This window comes from Saccopteryx bilineata, chromosome 7 (genome assembly GCF_036850765.1).
Source record: "Saccopteryx bilineata isolate mSacBil1 chromosome 7, mSacBil1_pri_phased_curated, whole genome shotgun sequence".
NCBI classification, from domain to species: Eukaryota; Metazoa; Chordata; class Mammalia; order Chiroptera; family Emballonuridae; genus Saccopteryx; species Saccopteryx bilineata.
Window position 1 is genome coordinate 22,940,530 of NC_089496.1, and position 16,770 is coordinate 22,957,299.

General features: G+C 37.8%; 1 protein-coding gene across 9 annotated transcripts in view; it reads left to right on the forward strand.

The window, feature by feature from the left end:
- Positions 1-16,770, forward strand: part of AKAP9 (A-kinase anchoring protein 9) — a 171,989-nt gene that overhangs the window by 135,399 nt on the left and 19,820 nt on the right. For all 9 annotated transcript variants that reach the window (XM_066239573.1, XM_066239580.1, XM_066239574.1 and 6 more), the window contains 9 exons: positions 383-562; positions 1,164-2,240; positions 4,199-4,339; positions 4,845-5,333; positions 5,589-5,652; positions 5,743-5,864; positions 6,826-7,017; positions 7,277-7,465; positions 13,360-13,504. In XM_066239573.1, the coding sequence (XP_066095670.1) occupies positions 383-562; positions 1,164-2,240; positions 4,199-4,339; positions 4,845-5,333; positions 5,589-5,652; positions 5,743-5,864; positions 6,826-7,017; positions 7,277-7,465; positions 13,360-13,504 (2,599 nt within the window). The remainder of the gene's footprint in view (positions 1-382; positions 563-1,163; positions 2,241-4,198; positions 4,340-4,844; positions 5,334-5,588; positions 5,653-5,742; positions 5,865-6,825; positions 7,018-7,276; positions 7,466-13,359; positions 13,505-16,770) is intronic.

Below are 16,770 nucleotides of genomic sequence, written 5' to 3' on the forward strand. Positions count from 1 at the left end.
TTAAAATCAATAATATTTTAAGAATTATTGATTTACAATAACTATGATGTCTCTGATTTCTTTTTTAAGTGACAGGAGATAGTGAGACAGACTCCCACATGCACCTCAACCGGGATCCACCCAGCAACCCTGTCTGGGGCCAGTGCTTGAGTACTGAGCTATTTTTAGCACGTGAAGCTGACATGCTTGAACCAACCAAACTATCCTTAGTGCCCGGGGCCAAGGCTCAAACCAATTGAGCCACTGATGCTCTAGCTACTGGCCAGGATCTCTCACTCTTTTTAATTTGTACATTTGGGCACTATCTTTATAAGAGTTAATTTAAAGAAAGTTTAAAAATCACATGTAATGATCTGTCCAACTAAAATGGTTTTGTCCTCAGGATGAAATGGATAAACTGGGATTTGCTATAAAGGAATCTGATGCTGTCTCTACCCAGGACCAACATGTGCTGTTTGGGAAATTTGCTCAAATTATGCAGGAAAAAGAGGCAGAAATTGACCGATTGAATGAGCAAATTACAAAACTTCAGCATCAACTTAAAATTACAACAGATAACAAGGTACACTAAAATAGATTGTTACATGAAGTTATTTTAAGGGAGAATTTTAATGGGCAAAATGATGGGGTTTTTTTCTCAGTTTCTCTTTGAATGCAAAAAAGCAAATTTTAATTCTCTTTACCATTAACTTTAATTTAACAATCTGTATATATTTTTATCCCTTCTAATATTATCAGAGATTTTTCATGTTTTACAGGAATCCCTGGTGATTTAGAGTTCATTATATCATTCTAATGAAACCTATTAAACATTCTGTTTTATTATGAAGAAAATAAGATAGTGAAAATTTGGTGCCATCTGCTATAGACTTTCTATTTATATACTTCATTCTTTCAGTTAGAATATTTTGATGTTATTTTACTTACAGGAAATCAGCTACTAAAAGTGTAGATCACTTTGACAGAACTTTCTGAATGAAGGTCTAAATTAGGTGATTCTTTGATATGATGGACTGTTAGTCTATATTAAAATTAATGTAGTATATCCAAGAAATATTTTATTTTGTGTGATAAACATTTGAAGATCTTGCCCTAAAATAAAATAGAATTCTCAAAAATATAAATACATATTTATTGTATATATTACTTTTCTCCACTAATAGGTTATTGAAGAAAAAAATGAACTGATAAGGGATCTTGAAACACAAATAGAATGTTTGATGAGTGATCAAGAGCATTTGAAGAAAAATAGAGAAGAAGAAATTGAGCAGCTTAACGAGGTGATTGGAAAACTTCAGCAGGAATTGGCAAATACTGAACAGAAGACACCAGTGCATGCTCATTCTCTTCCAGAAGAAGCAGATAGTTTAAAGCATGAGTTGGATGTGGTAATAGCTGAAAAACTGGCTTTGGAAAAGCAAGTAGAAGCCACTAATGAAGAAATGGCCTTTACAAAAAATGTACTTAGAGAAACCAATTTTAAAATGAACCAGCTAACCCAAGAATTATGCAGCTTAAAGAGAGAACAGGAAAATATGGAAGAAACCCAGAGTATACCAGAGAAAAGTGTAAACGTGGCTGTGGGTGATCTGAGCAGAAAGAAACCTGAGCCAGCAGTAGTCCTTCCCGAGGGTGCTCCTCAAGCCCTAGAAACTCAAACTTACCTCAGATGTTTTGAAGAAAACAGCAGAGTTTCCATAAACAGTTTGGAAACAAAGGTGCTACAACTTGAGAGCACTGTGAGTGCAAAGAACTTAGAACTTACCCAGTGTTATAAACAAATACAGGACATGCGAGAGCAAGGCCAGGCTGAAACAGAAGTGCTGAAGAGGAAGATTGCAGACCTGTGCGCTGTACTTGAGGAGAAAGTGGCTGCTGCGGTTGTGAGTCAGGCCCAACTAGAAGCAGTTAAGGAATATGCAGAACTCTGTCAACGTAAACATGTGAGTTCTTCAGAGCCCCAAAGGACAAATGGACAGATTTTAAATCCACCAGCAGAAAATGAGATGGAATCAACTGTAGCAGCGTTAACCTTAAGAATCTCAGAATTAGAAAGCCAGGTGGTTGAAATGCAGACTAGTTTGACTTTAGAAAAAGAACAGGTGGAAATTGCAGAGAAGAATGCTGTGGAAAAGGAAAAGAAGCTACTAGAACTACGGAAGCTGTTGGAGGACAGTGAGGCGACACAGGGGGGCAAAGGGAGGAGCAGGAGCTCTCAGGGAGATTTCCAAGTTCCCAAGGTAGCTTGTGTTTCCCTTTTTTCATTAAGTTCGCTAAGAAATTTTCTTTTCCTTTGTTCATTAAGCTGATTGCTAATGTGCTAATCAATAATGGTGTTCTTTACATCTAGCGATTTATATATAAAATATTTTTATAAAAATATTACTATTCTATGCAGTCTTATCGCTAGAATAAATGATACAAACTAGATTTTGTATTCATTTTTTTTTTTTTTTTTTAGATTTTGTATTCATTATTGTGGTCTTAAATAAAGTAGTTAGAAGAAACTTAGAAATGTTAAGTTTAGCAAATGTCCTCTGAAACTTGTGTGGGGTTTCTCCTTTTCCCTCTAACCTGCATGTTATGTGATCACACTTTTAGGTAGTTGAAAATATTGTATCAAAATATATTAGTGTTCTATGGAATTAATATATGAGTGATAAAATTCTTTTCAGGTTTTATATCTGGTAATAAATTTTATTCTTATGAAAAATTTGTATTTCACCTGTACCTAGTAAAGGTATGAAATCACAGTTATTTCTTAGCAAAGGACTGATATGAAAGGACTTTAACTTTCAGAGCCTCACTTTATATATGTATTTTTGATTTTGAATAATAAACACATAGTCTTATCTGAACAACAGGAAATTAACTGATATATCAGGATTCTATAAATATATAACTTATTTTACAAAGAATAATAATGCCATTTACTAGGCTTTTTCTTCATAGCTTGCTAGAACTATAAATTACTATAAATAATATAAAAATAGTAATGTGATTTTCCGGATATATAGTATGTCTGTAAAGTCATGGTGCACTTTTGACCAGTCACAGGAAAGCAACAAAAGACAATAGAAATGTGAAATCTGCACCAAATAAAAGGAAAACTCTCCCAGTTTCATACCTATTCAGTGCAGTTTGATGTGGGCTCATGCACAGATTTTTTTAGGGCTCCTTAGGTAGCTATCCCGTATAGCCTCTACAGACTCGTCACTGACTGATGACCTACCAGAACGGGGTTTCTCCACCAAACTGCCGGTTTCCTTCAACTGCTTATCCCACCGAGTAATGTTATTCCTATGTGGTAGCACTTCATTATAAACGCGCTGATATTCACGTTGCACTTTGGTCACGAATTCGAATTTAGCGAGCCACAGAACACACTGAACTTTCCTCTATACCGTCCACATCTCCACTGGCATGGCCGTGGGCTGCTCTGCTGTATACACTGTGTTACGTCATCATCTGCGCATGAGCACATGCTGCCACATCATTCTATAGAAACTGGGAGGGTTTTCCTTTTATTTGGTGCAGATTTCTTTTTTTTTAAACACTTTATTTTTTTTAATTTATTCATTTTAGAGAAGAGAAAGAGAGAGAGAGGGAGAGAGAGAGAGAGAGAGAGAGAGAGAGAGAGTAGGAGCAGGAAACGTCTACTCCCATACGTGCCTTGACCGGGCTAGCCCAGGGTTTTGAACCGGCAACTTCAGTGTTCCAGGTTGACGCTTGATCCACTGTGCCACCACAGGTCAGGCAGGTGCAGATTTCACATTTCTGTTGTCTTTTGTTGCTTTCCTGTGACTGGTCAAAAGTGCACCATGACTTTATGGACACACTGTATAAGACTTCTAAGAACTATTTAGTAACACCTGGTATCTTTTGAAGAAAGTGATATAAATATGAAAGTTTTTTTAAATGGTACCAAAAATATTCTAAATAGTTATAAATTTTTAGAATATATATGAAAGAGTATTTACTTTTCATTTCTAGAAAATCATTCTTACTGTCTCAAGGAAACAAAATGATGGTTTTGGAAGAGTTCCCCTATTTGTTGAAAGAACATGGATCATTTCAACCTCTTTTACCTGATAGGCTGTCATTCCTAAAAAATCTTTATTTGAATACATACGTGCATTGAACTTGATTATATTTTTTGAAAACTTTGTGTTTCTTATGTTTTTCCATTGCCATATAGACTATTACCGAGCTAATTTATACCAATGAAGAAAGTGGATATTTTGGACAACTTGAGACTCTTAGAGCCGAGTCAGCAGCTGCCAAAGAAGAACTATACAGTTATAAAGAAAAGGCAGAAAAACTTCAAGAAGAGCTTTTGGTAAAATAAGTAACATAGCTCCTAGTTCACTTATTTTAACCTAATTTAATTTTATTTCAAAATATATTCTTGTCTATGAAAACAAACACAAATCCATAAGTTAAAGCTAGGAAGAAAATAAAGCTCTTGTGAATTTGATGAGAAGATACTATAAATTTTTTTTGCCGGTATCTTCTTACTTGATTTTCCTTGGAATCTTTGTTAGGAAGATGCTTTTAATATCTAATCTATTAATGAAGGAGGAGAAAGATAGATGTTGAAGAGAACTATATATCCCATGAGAATTAAAAATAGAAGCTGATAAAATGATTTCACTTCTATAATAATATATATATATATAGTTTCATATATATTTGGAGACTGTGTGTTTTTGAATTTTTTTTTTTATTCTGAGGAAAAGTATGAGAAAACATATTAGCATGAATTATACTCTCCTCTCTATCCTAAATTCTACATCCAGTATATCTAATTAAATTTTCTACTGTTTTCTTCATTATGTTTTTAGGTAAAAGAAAGGAATATGACATTTCTCGAGAAAGATTTAAACCAAGTTAGAGATCAACTCACAGTGGCAAAAGAGGAATTATCCTACTTCTTAGAAAGAGAAAATAAGACGGAGGTACAAGAAAACAGAAAGGCCAGCATATCAGAACCCCTTCCCGTTAAAGAGGGCAGAAACTCTGCAGCCCAGACAGACAGGACTGTCAAGGTCAATAGCAGCAATCAGACTCCACAAATCCGTGTCAGAAATGCAGGAATCCAAATTGATTTACAGAATGGATGTTCATCAGAAGAAGTTACTGAAATAATCAATCAGTTTACCGAAAAAATTGAGCAAATGCAAGAGCTACATGCTGCTGAAATTTTGGATATGGAGTCCAGACATATTTCAGAAACTGAAATGTTAAAGGGGGAGCAGTATGTTGCTGTTCAGCTGCTGACAGAGGAATGTGCTACCTTGAAGGCAGTGATACAGTGTCTGAAATCTAAAGAGGTATTTTGTTTTTTAGTTTCCACAAAGTTCTTGTACAGATTTGGAACCTGATGTTATTGTTCCTTAATTCATGAACATTTCTTATTTTGATAATATCCATGAAAAAAAAAGACTGTTGTAAGCCATGGATTACGTTTATTTTGAAAGGTCTGACAGACTTGAGTTCTTGTGTTTTTTGTGTGTTTATTTTTTTTACAGCATTACAAAGAACAGAACTATTCATTGGATCCTATATTTTTTGTTTTCTTCAATTAGGGATCGTCAGTTCCTGAATTAACACATCCTGACGCTTATCAGACTAGAGAAATATGTTCTAGTGGTAAGTTATGTAAATTTCAGAAATTTGTTTAGTACTTGTTTAAAAATTGTTTCTTATTTTAATAGTAAGTTGTTCTTTTCCTTATTTTAGATTCGGGATCAGACTGGGGTCAGGGAATTTATCTTACACAGAGTCAGGGGTTTGACTCGGCATCAGAAGGCCGAGGAGAAGAAGGTGAAAGTTCAACAGATTCATTTCCAAAGAAAATAAAGGTAATAAAAGATATCTTTTAGTAAAAGTTAGCCAGTGTGGTTTCTACATTGAACATAATAGTTTATTCAAAGTTATATAGTAAGATCCTTTATGGAGAGAGAATTGCAGAGCTAGAAGAAACCTTGGGGATCTATTTAGGTTTTTTTTCCCATATTTTACAGATAATAAAGTACAATATACTTATATAAAGATATTTAAAAAAGGCCCTGGCCGGTTGGCTCAGCGGTAGAGCGTCGGCCTAGCGTGCGGAGGACCCGGGTTCAATTCCCGGCCAGGGCACACAGGAGAAGCGCCCATTTGCTTCTCCACCCCTCTGCCGCGCTTTCCTCTCTGTCTCTCTCTTCCCCTCCCGCAGCCAAGGCACCATTGGAGCAAAGATGGCCCGGGCGCTGGGGATGGCTCTGTGGCCTCTGCCTCAGGCGCTGGAGTGGCTCTGGTCGCGACATGGCGACGCCCAGGATGGGCAGAGCACCGCCCCCTGGTGGGCAGAGCGTCGCCCCTGGTGGGCGTGCCGGGTGGATCCCGGTCGGGCGCATGCGGGAGTCTGTCTGACTGTCTCTCCCCGTTTCCAGCTTCAGAAAAATGAAAAAAAAAAAAAAAAAAAAAAGATTTAAAAATATTTTTTATTACTGAAATTTTTGTTTGCCAAAATGATTAAAGTGGTCTCAAGGACCATAATTTATCTCCTACATACTTCTTTTGGTCAAATTAGTGACTAATCATTAAATCTAAGAAGAGCACATTAGATAAATAGAAAGAATAAAGTTATAGGCCATCTTTTGGGATTGGCTTTCCCTCCATAGGAAGAGGGAGGGATGGTGTTTCCTATCTGTGATGGCTTTTCTAAATCAATCTAACTACAATAGATAGAAAGCTGCTTTGTTTAAAATATCCCCTTGTTTGACTTTGCAGTCTTTGAAGAAGTTGTCATAATTCTGGCTTGTGGGTTTTGGTTTCTAGGGATTGCTGAGAGCCGTCCATAATGAAGGCATGCAGGTGCTCTCTCTCACCGAGTCTCCCTATGGTGATGGAGAGGACCATTCTGCTCAGCACGTTTCAGAGTCTTGGCTAGAAGAGAGAAGGTCTTACCTCAGTACAATCTCATCTCTTAAGGATTTAATTACCAAAATGCAGGTGCAAAGAGAAACCGAGGTAATCAAGAATATGCACCTAAATAGTTTTATGATTTTTCTCAATCTTAAGGCACTTTACACATTAAGTTGTTGTTAATGATGTATTTTTACATAAATTACTATATATTACTTAAGTGTCCAAATCACATACTTGAAATTAAATTCACCTGCTCTTAGACTTATGATACTGATTTTGGTTAGTAGATAAATATTTCTTTTAGAGCCTTTTTTTAAACATGCTTATTTGGAGCTCACTTTTGTTTTTTACACTGTACTAGGTTTATGACAGTTCTCAAGCTCACGAGAGCTTCTCAGACTGGCGCGGGGAACTTCTGCTTGCCCTTCAGCAAGTCTTCTTACAGGAGCGCAGTGTGTTGCTAGCCGCCTTCCGGACCGAGCTGACAGCTCTGGGTACTAGAGACGCAGCTGCATTATTAAACTGTTTGGAACAGAGAATACAAGAACAGGTATCAACATGGAACTATATAAAACTTAAAAGAAAGAGTGCTTTTAAATAGTAATAAAATGAATTATTAGTTTTACAGTAAGTCTGAAGATTAAAATTTTTTTTTATGATTTTTTAAAATTTATTCATTATAGAGAGGGGGAGAGAGAGAGAGAGAGAGAGAGAAGGTGGGGAGGAGCTGGAAGCATCAACTCCCATATGTGCCTTGACCAGGCAAGCCCAGGGTTTTGAACCAGCAACCTCAGCATTTCCAGGTTGACGCTTTATCTACTGCGCCACCACAGGTCAGGCTGAAGGTTAAAATTTTAACAGGAAACACTAAGAATATTTACAAGAAAAATTATTACCTTAAATATTTTTATCTTAACTTAGAAAATGAGCAAGATTGATTTTTTGTGTGTATGTGTGACAGAAACAAAGATAGGAACAGACAGACAAGAAGGGAAGAGAGATGAGAAGTATCAATTCTTCATTGTGGCACCTTAGTTGTTCATTGACTGCTTTCTCGTATGTGCCTTGATTGGGGGGGGGGGGGGCAACAGCAGAGCAAATGACCCTTTGCTCAAGCCAGCAGCCTTGGGCTTCAAGCCAGCAATCTTTGAGCTCAAGCCAGCATCTATTGGGTCATGTCTGTGATCCCAAGCCCAAGCTGGTGAGCCTGTGCCCATGCCGGAAAAGCCTGTGCTCAAGCTGGTGACCTCAGGGTTTTGAACCTGGGTCCTCTGCATCCCAGTACAACACTATCCACTGTGCCACTGCCTGGTCAAGCAAGATTGAAAATTAACGAGAGGAACAAATATACAGTGATGGAAAACGATTTGCTTTTGGGTGATGTTATATAACATAATCAATAGTTCAAATGCTATAGAAATGTTTACCTTAAACCTGTGTGCTCTTTATTGATCAATGTCACCTCATTAAATTTAATTTTCTCAATAACATTTAATAAAAAGAAAGAAAATTAATGAGCTAATCATTCAACTTGGGACGTTAGAAAAAGAGCAACAGAATAAGCCCAAAGAAATTAGAACGGGTATGATACAGTCAGTTCTTAACATTTGCAATAATTCAGCTCTGTGAAGTTCCCATAAATGCTGAACTATCGTTACTAGTGGAAATTCAGGTGTCAATTTCTATGAGCTCCTGCTTGTGACACTTGTCAAGCAGTCAGTACATAAACTTGTTTTATGTGTGTTTCTGTTTAAAGACACTGTATTTGTATTGTTGATTCATTGATGTTAACTCATAGCCATCAATGCTATAACATACCTAAATGAAGCTTTTATCCAACATGTATCTTCTTCATAATATAAAGCTGTCTTATGCTTAGAAACTCTAGTACTTTATCACTATGCTTGGGGACCATTTTAAATAGCAAAATCACCAATAAAAAGCACAAAAGTACAGAACACAGCACTTAATGGTTGGCAACAAGGATACTTGTTCATGGAATAAGGGATGAAAAAAAAAAGCATAGCATCACCTTGTTTGACTTCAACTAGGAACTTGAACATCTGGGAATTTAAATTTTCTGCCACTGCGTGTTTGCAGATAACTAAAAGCACTGCAAGTATTGTTTTTGCATTGCAGATACATGTTAGTGAATAGGCAAGTTCAGAATACATAATCCACAAATAATGAGGCTCCACTGAAATAAATGAAAAAGAAGTTAGTGGAATATATACACTAGTACAATAGAGGCTAAAAATGTTAAAAGTTGATTCTTTGAAAGGCTAAGGTAATAGATACTTTTCTAGAGAATTAGTTAAGGAAAAAGTAAAGCACACTCTTTTAAAGTTAGCAGTGAAATTGGGGTCATAATCAAAGATAGCTAATACGTAAAAATAATTGAATGTTATGAATAATTTTATTTTAATTAAAAAGCTTTGGTGAGCCCTGGCCGGTTGGCTCAGCGCTAGAGCGTCGGCCTAGCGTGCGGAGGACCCGGGTTTGATTCCCGGCCAGGGCACATAGGAGAAGCGCCCATTTGCTTCTCTACCCCCACCCCCTCCTTCCTCTCTGTCTCTCTCTTCCTCTCCCGCAGCCAAGGCTCCATTGGAGCAAAGATAGCCCAGGCGCTGGGGATGGCTCCTTGGCCTCTGCCCCAGGCGCTAGAGTGCCTCTGGTCGCGGCAGAGCGAGGCCCCGGAGGGGCAGAGCATCACCCCCTGGTGGGCAGAGCATCACCCCTGGTGGGCGTGCCGGGTGGATCCCGGTCGGGCGCATGCGGGAGTCTGTCTGACTGTCTCTCCCTGTTTCCAGCTTCAGAAAAATGAAAAAAAAAATTAAAAAGCTTTGGTGAAATGGACATATTCTAGAAAATATCTTTATTCAAAACTCATTAAAAAAAAAGAACAGAAAACCTGAAAAGAGCTATAAATAGTAAAGGAACCAAATCAGGTGGTTAAAATTGGTTTATAACATGGCCCTGGCCGGTTGTATCAGTGGTTTGATTTCAAGTCAGGGCACACAGGAAAAGTACCCATCTGCTTTTCCACACCTCCCCTTCTCACCCCCCCCTCTCTTCTCTCTCTCTCTCTCTCCCTCCCCTCCTGCCCTCCAGTAACCATGGCTCGATTAGAGCGAGTTGGATCCTGGCACTAAGGATGGCTCTATAGCCTCTACCTCAGGCGCTAAAAAATGGCTCCAGTTGCAATGGAGCAAGGGCTCCAAATGGGCAGAGCATCGCCCCCTAGTGAGCTTGCCAGGTGGATGCCAGTCGGGGCACATGCAGGAGTCTGCCTCTGCCTCCCCTCCTCTCACTAAAAAAAATATAAATAAAATAAAAAATAAAAATTGGTTCATAATGCTTAGCGCCGAGATCTTGATGTTTGAGTACAGTCTCCATCAAAAGGAACTAGGACTTCTAGGAAAAATTACTGATTCCAGGGCTGGAGTGGGAAAGAACAAAGATGAATCTGAAATATCTCAGTTTACTAATAAGGAATTACTGAAAGAATTAAGAGGGTATGTCAAAAGATCACAGAAGCCAGCTTGAAGAAGTCCCTACTGGCTAATTTTGGGACAATTTGAACACCAAAGTATATAATGAGAGTGACATTATAAACCAAAGGGTAAAATAAGAATTCATGTGTTTATACTGTTATAAGATATAAGTAAAAATTATTTCTTACAGTAGAAAAACAACTAGCTTGTAGGAGAAATGATGGAATCAGTAAAGTCCCCTTCATTAAATGCTATGGTAGTATGATCAGGAAAGTATATTTTCATAGTCTAAAAGTAAACCCCCAGAAAATTCTTTTAAATCACAAAAGGAAAAGTAGTAACTTTATAGTGGAAAAACCTTCAGATACTGCCTTATTCAAGTGGTCAGTTAATAGCACAAAAATGTAACAGACATCATGTACTTCCTGATACAAAGGATACGACATCTCTTGTGCATAATTAAAAATCTACTCAGAGAGACATATTAACATACCAAATTCACCAGTGTATATATTTTTAAAGACACAATCACCTTATATTTCTACAAAGGTAGAAAACTGTTAAAAAATAAGTCGTATGATTGCCTGACCAGGTGGTAGTACAGTGGCTAGAGCATCAGCCTGGGTGCTCAGGTCCCAGGATCAAAATCCCAAGGTCGCCAACTTGAGCACAGGCTCACCAGCTTGAACTTGGGATCATAGACATGACCCCATAGTTGCTGGCTTGAAATCCAAGGTTGCTGGCTTGAGTCCAAGGTCACTGGCTTGAGCAAGGGGTCACTAGCTCTGCTGGAGTTCACAGGTCAAGGCACATATGAGAAAGTAATCAATGAACAACTAAGGTGCCACAACAAAGATTGATGCTTCTCATCTCTCTCACTTCCTGTCTGTTCCTGTCTGTCTTTCTCTCTTAAAAAAAAAAGTCATGTTATTATTATTACTTTAACAAATTAAATGGGAAAAAAAGTGATCGTCTCAAGAGAGAAGGCCAATTAATTAAAATGAAGGATTTTATATTTTAAAATACTTTAAGGCAAATAAACACAAAAAAAGAATTTCTTGCCTGACCAGGCGGTGGCGCAGTGGATAGAGCATCGGAATGGGATGCGTAGGACCCAGGTCCGAGACCCTGAGGTCACCAGCTTGAGCACGGCTCATCTGGTTTGAGCAAGGCTCACCACCTTGAGCCCAAAGTTGCTGGCTTGAGCAAGGGATTACTTGGTCTACTGTAGCCCAACGGTCAAGGCACATATGAGACAGCAATCAGTGAACAAATAAGGTGCCACAATGAAAAACTGATGATTGATGCTTCTTATCTATCTTTGTTCCTGTCTGTCTGTCCCTATCTATCCCTCTCTCTGACTCCCTCTCTGTCTCTGTAAAAAAAAAAAAATTCTTGAACTAAATGAAGGGTATGTCTGGCAAAATTCTATTACAAACATCATCTCTTATAGTTAAATGTTAAAAATATTTCTAAACAAAAGGTTTAGTAGTTTGTACAACTTTGTCCTAAATGTTTAGCTAGCAAAGCAAGAAAAATAAAGTAAGAATTGAAGGTGAGGAAGACCCCTTATTCAGTTACATAGTTCCAAGGAGAATCTATACACACAGATTTTTAGAATTGATGAAGTTTGATAATTTTGCTGGATAGAAGATGAAAATGTAAAAATATGATTTCTCAACAAACAAAATGTAATTTAAAAAATAATTATTTACAATAGGATTGAATGGACAAATTCCTAAAAGTACACCAACTATCAAAACTAACTCATGAATAGAAAATCTAATAGATCTATAATAGAGTTAGGTGGTCATTCTAAAATTCTCACAAAGAAAAGCCCTGGATCAGGTGGCTTCACTGGTGAATTCTACCAAATGTTTAAAGAAGAATTAATACCAGTCTTTCACAAACTCATCCAAATAAAGCAGAGAAGAGAGTACTTCCAAACCATTCTGTGAGGCCAGACTTGCTCTGATTCCAAACCAAAAGTATCACAAGAAGAGAAAACTATAGACCAATCATCCAGTGATGTAAAAATAACCAATGGGAAAATGGTTATTTTTTTATTATATCAAGATGATATAAATTTATGTTCCCATGGAAGACGGTGAAGAGTATCCAATAAATATATGAAAAGATGCTCAAATAAAATGTACTGTATTATTCATACTATGTAATAATATATATATATTTTTTGAGAGCGAGAGAGAGGGACAGACAGGAAGGGAGAGAGGTAAGAAGCATCAGTCTTTGTTGCAGCACCTTAGTTGTTCATTGATTGCTTCTCATATGTGCCTTGAATGGGGAGCTCCAGCAGAGCGAGTGACCCCTTGCTCAAGACAGAGACCCTTAACAAGCTGGTGAACCTGCAGTCAAGCTGGTGAGCTCCGGATTTTGAGCCTGAGTCCTCTGCACCCCAGGCTGGCGCTCTATTCACTGCACCACCACCTGGCCAGGCCATAATATTGCAATGAGTGTAAAGTGGGGCTACATGTGTCAACCCATTGGTTCACCAGCATGTTAAGTAAAACAGACAAGCTACGCCAAAATAAATACAATATGAGACCGAAGTTTTAAACCATGCAAAACAGTATGTTGTTTAGCATGTGTGTATGTAGCATAATATACAGAGTGTTGTGAAAACAACAAGGCTTAGGATTTGCTTCTTTCTTGGCCAGGTGGTGCAGAAGAGATATTTTCAGGGAGTTGTACACAGGGCCTTTAATTGCACAAGTGCTGTTTCTTAAACCAAGTACATGGGTGATTATGATACTATTCTTCATGTAAAGATTAATAACCAGAAGTAAATCCTAATGAAAGGGAAAAGAAAATAATGTCTTTCCAAAATAGTAGCATGTATGTTCCAATCACTCTTCTGTAGACTTCAGGTTGTTAATTTCATTGTCTTTATAACTCCCTTCACTTGATTTTTCACTTTGCACTATTACAGGGTATTGAATATCGAGCAGCTATGGAATGCCTCCAGAATGCAGATAGAAGGAGTTTGTTATCTGAAATTCAAGCACTGCATGCTCAGATGAGTGGTAGAAAAATGACTCTGAAAAAGGAACAAGAGAATGATCAACCAAGCCAAGGTATGCTGTATGCCAGGCTCATGTGATAACTGAAATAGGTGAAATATTTCACGTTGTCTCCCTTCTTATTATTCAGTTAAAACATATTTTGTTCTCAGTCTCAAATCAGAGAGATGATCTACATTAACTACACTAGGGGTTAAAGGATTGTCCGGTTGGTATTAAATATGTTTATATACGGGGTTGGGCAAAAGTAGGTTTACAGTTGTGAGTATGTGAACACATAGTTTATTCTTGTATTATTATTTTTTTTATACAGACAACTGTAAACCTACTTTTGCCTCATCCTTTTATCTGTATGTATATATATGTAGGTATTAACACACACACATACACACACACTTGACCCTTGAGCAACGTGGGGGTTAGAGACAGTTGAAATTCTGAGAATAACCTAAGATGGCCTTCTGCATACATGGATTCCCAGCCACAGATCAAAGATATAGTTGGTATTTTTCTTAAGAGTTGAAAAATATTGATTTGCATTAGGCTTCTCCACCCAAGTACAAACTTATACTTAGCTTTGGGATTAGAAATAAAATAAATGGATAATACTCAGTTTTGCTACACCATCTAAGATTATTGCTCCATCTTAAAAGCAACAGTTCCTGAAATTGGGGAGAAGCGATGGTTGTGAATGTGAGGGGGTTGCACAGTTACTACAAAGAAAACAATGCCCTGTGTGACAGCCCAGTAAGGACTTGCTTTAGTTAGTATAGCAAAGGATTTGCTTTTCTCTCCTGTAGAATTTGGAAACACCTTTTGCTAGCTATGTGTAGAAAGAGCATGACAGTGACTCCCACAGAATACTTGAATCAAAGAGACTGCAGTTTTCTGACATATAAACAGATATATTTAATTTAAAATGAAAAAGCATTGCCTTGACCCAAGTTGTTTAGCCCAGTGCTCATTATCTGTCTTTGTTTTGTTTGAAGCCCTTTATGAGGATAACCTGAAAGAAAAATCCACAATGAAAATAACTATTTATTAATCCTTTTTTAATTGTAAACTGTAATAGACATACAGAAAGTACAAAATGCAAAAATGTGCCGTATAACAAATGAAATGAGTCTCTGTGATAATGTTACCCGTGTCAAGTATCCCAGAAGCTCCCTTCCCAAACACATTCCTCCAACCTAGAAGTGACGATTATCCTGATTTTTTATTTTGTTTTCTACCTATTTATAAATATGTATTCATAAACCGTATAAGTTTAAAGTTTCTCTGCTTTTGAACTTTATCACTCTATGTATTTGTGTCTTGCTTCTTTTGCCTCTCTGTAACACTCTTCTAAGTCCCTGCAGTTCTCTCTGCTTCATTCATTTTTGTTACTTACAGAATTCCCATGTGTGGATATTCTACAATTTATACATATTTTAGCTAGTAAATCCAGTGCTAGTCTGTATATTGTCATATCATGTTTCTGATACATACATGCATGACTTTTCTGGGTATATACTCAGGAGTGGAATTGTGGGTAATAGGATACATATCTTCAAATTTATTAAATATTGCCAAACTTTTCCACAGTGGCCATATCAGTTTGTGTGCTTACTAGTGGTATATGAGAGTTCTGTTGCTTCACATCTTTGCAAACTGTTGTTACTGTCAGACCTTTGTTGCCAATCTGGTGGGTGTGCAGAGTATTGTTAGTGTAGTTTTAATTTATATTTACTAAGTACTGAAATACTTTAAACCTTTTGTCATATGATTACTAGCTAGCTGAATTTCTGCTTTTGTGTTGCTGCTTTAGATCTTCTCCCCACTTTCAATGAGGGTACCTCTTAATTCAGAGTTGCAGGTGGAAATCATTTGAGATTAAATTGAACTCTAGTGCCTGACCTGTGGTGGCGCAGTGGATAAAGCATCGACCTGGAAATGCTGAGGTCACCGGTTCGAAACCCTGGGCTTGCCTGGTCAAGGCACATATGGGAGTTGATGCTTCCTGCTCCTCCCCTCCTTCTCTCTCTCTTTCTCTGTCTCTCTCTCTCTCCCTCTCTCTGTCCTCTCTAAAAATGAATACATAAAATTTAAAAAGAAAATAAAATAAATGAAAAAAAAAAAGGAAAAAAAAAATTTGAACTCTAATTTTCATCATCTCCAGTGAAGACACATATCTTTGTCTTCAGTTTTGTTTATTGTAATGGTCCAAACACCTAAGCTTTTGCAAATTTTTTAAATTATACCATAGTCTTACATTTATCATTTAAAAGCTGAAGATTTTTAGACCCTGGCCGGTTGGCTCAGTGGTAGAGTGTCGGCCTGGCCTGTGGAAGTCCTGGTTTCGATTCTCGGCCAGGGCACACAGGAGAAGCGCCCATCTGCTTCTTCCGCCCCTCCCCCCCCCCTCCTTCCTCTCTGTCTCTCTCTTCCCCTCCTGCAGCCAAGGCTCCATTGGAGCAAAGTTGGCCCGGGTGCTGAGGATGGCTCTGTGGCCTCTGCGGCAGGTGCTGAATGGCTCTGATTGCAACAGAGCAATGCCCCAGATGGGCAGAGCATCGCCCCCTAATGGACATGCCGGGTGGATCCCAGTCGGGTGCATCCGGGGGAGTCTGTCTCTCTGCTTCCCTGCTTCTCACCTCAGAAAAAGACAGAAAAAAAATTTTTTTTTTAAGATTTTTATTTATTAAAAAGCAAAACAAAAAAAACCAACAGGTTTTTTGGAGTTTAGATTTAGATTTTTAGGGGACAAAAAAAACAAAACAAACAAAAACCCCACAAGATTTTAAGTATCTTTAAATATTTCAGAGAAAATATGTATAATGAGATCACAAGTTAAATATATTGCTTATATTAGGACATAGAATGAATTGAAGATCATTTTAGAGAATTGATTTGTATTAATTTACTTAAATAGAACTTCACTGAAAGCTTAGTTTCACTTTTTTTTTTATAGAGACAGAGAGTGAGTCAGAGAGGGATAGATAGGGACAGACAGGAACAGAGAGAGATGAGAAGCATCAATCATCAGTTTTTCATTGTGGCACCTTAGTTGTTCATTGATTGCTTTCTCATATGTGCCTTGACTGCGGGCCTTTAGCAGACGGAGTAACCCCTTACTTGAGCCAGTGACCTTGGGTCCAAGCTGGTGAGCTTTTTGCTCAAACCAGATGAGCCCATGCTCTAGCTGGCGACCTCGGGGTCTCTAACCTGGATCTTCCACATCCCAGTCCGACGCTCTATCCACTGCGCCACCGCCCGGTCAGACAGTTTCACATATTTATATATGTAGATCCTAGCCTCCCTGAGAAACAGTTGTAAAAGCC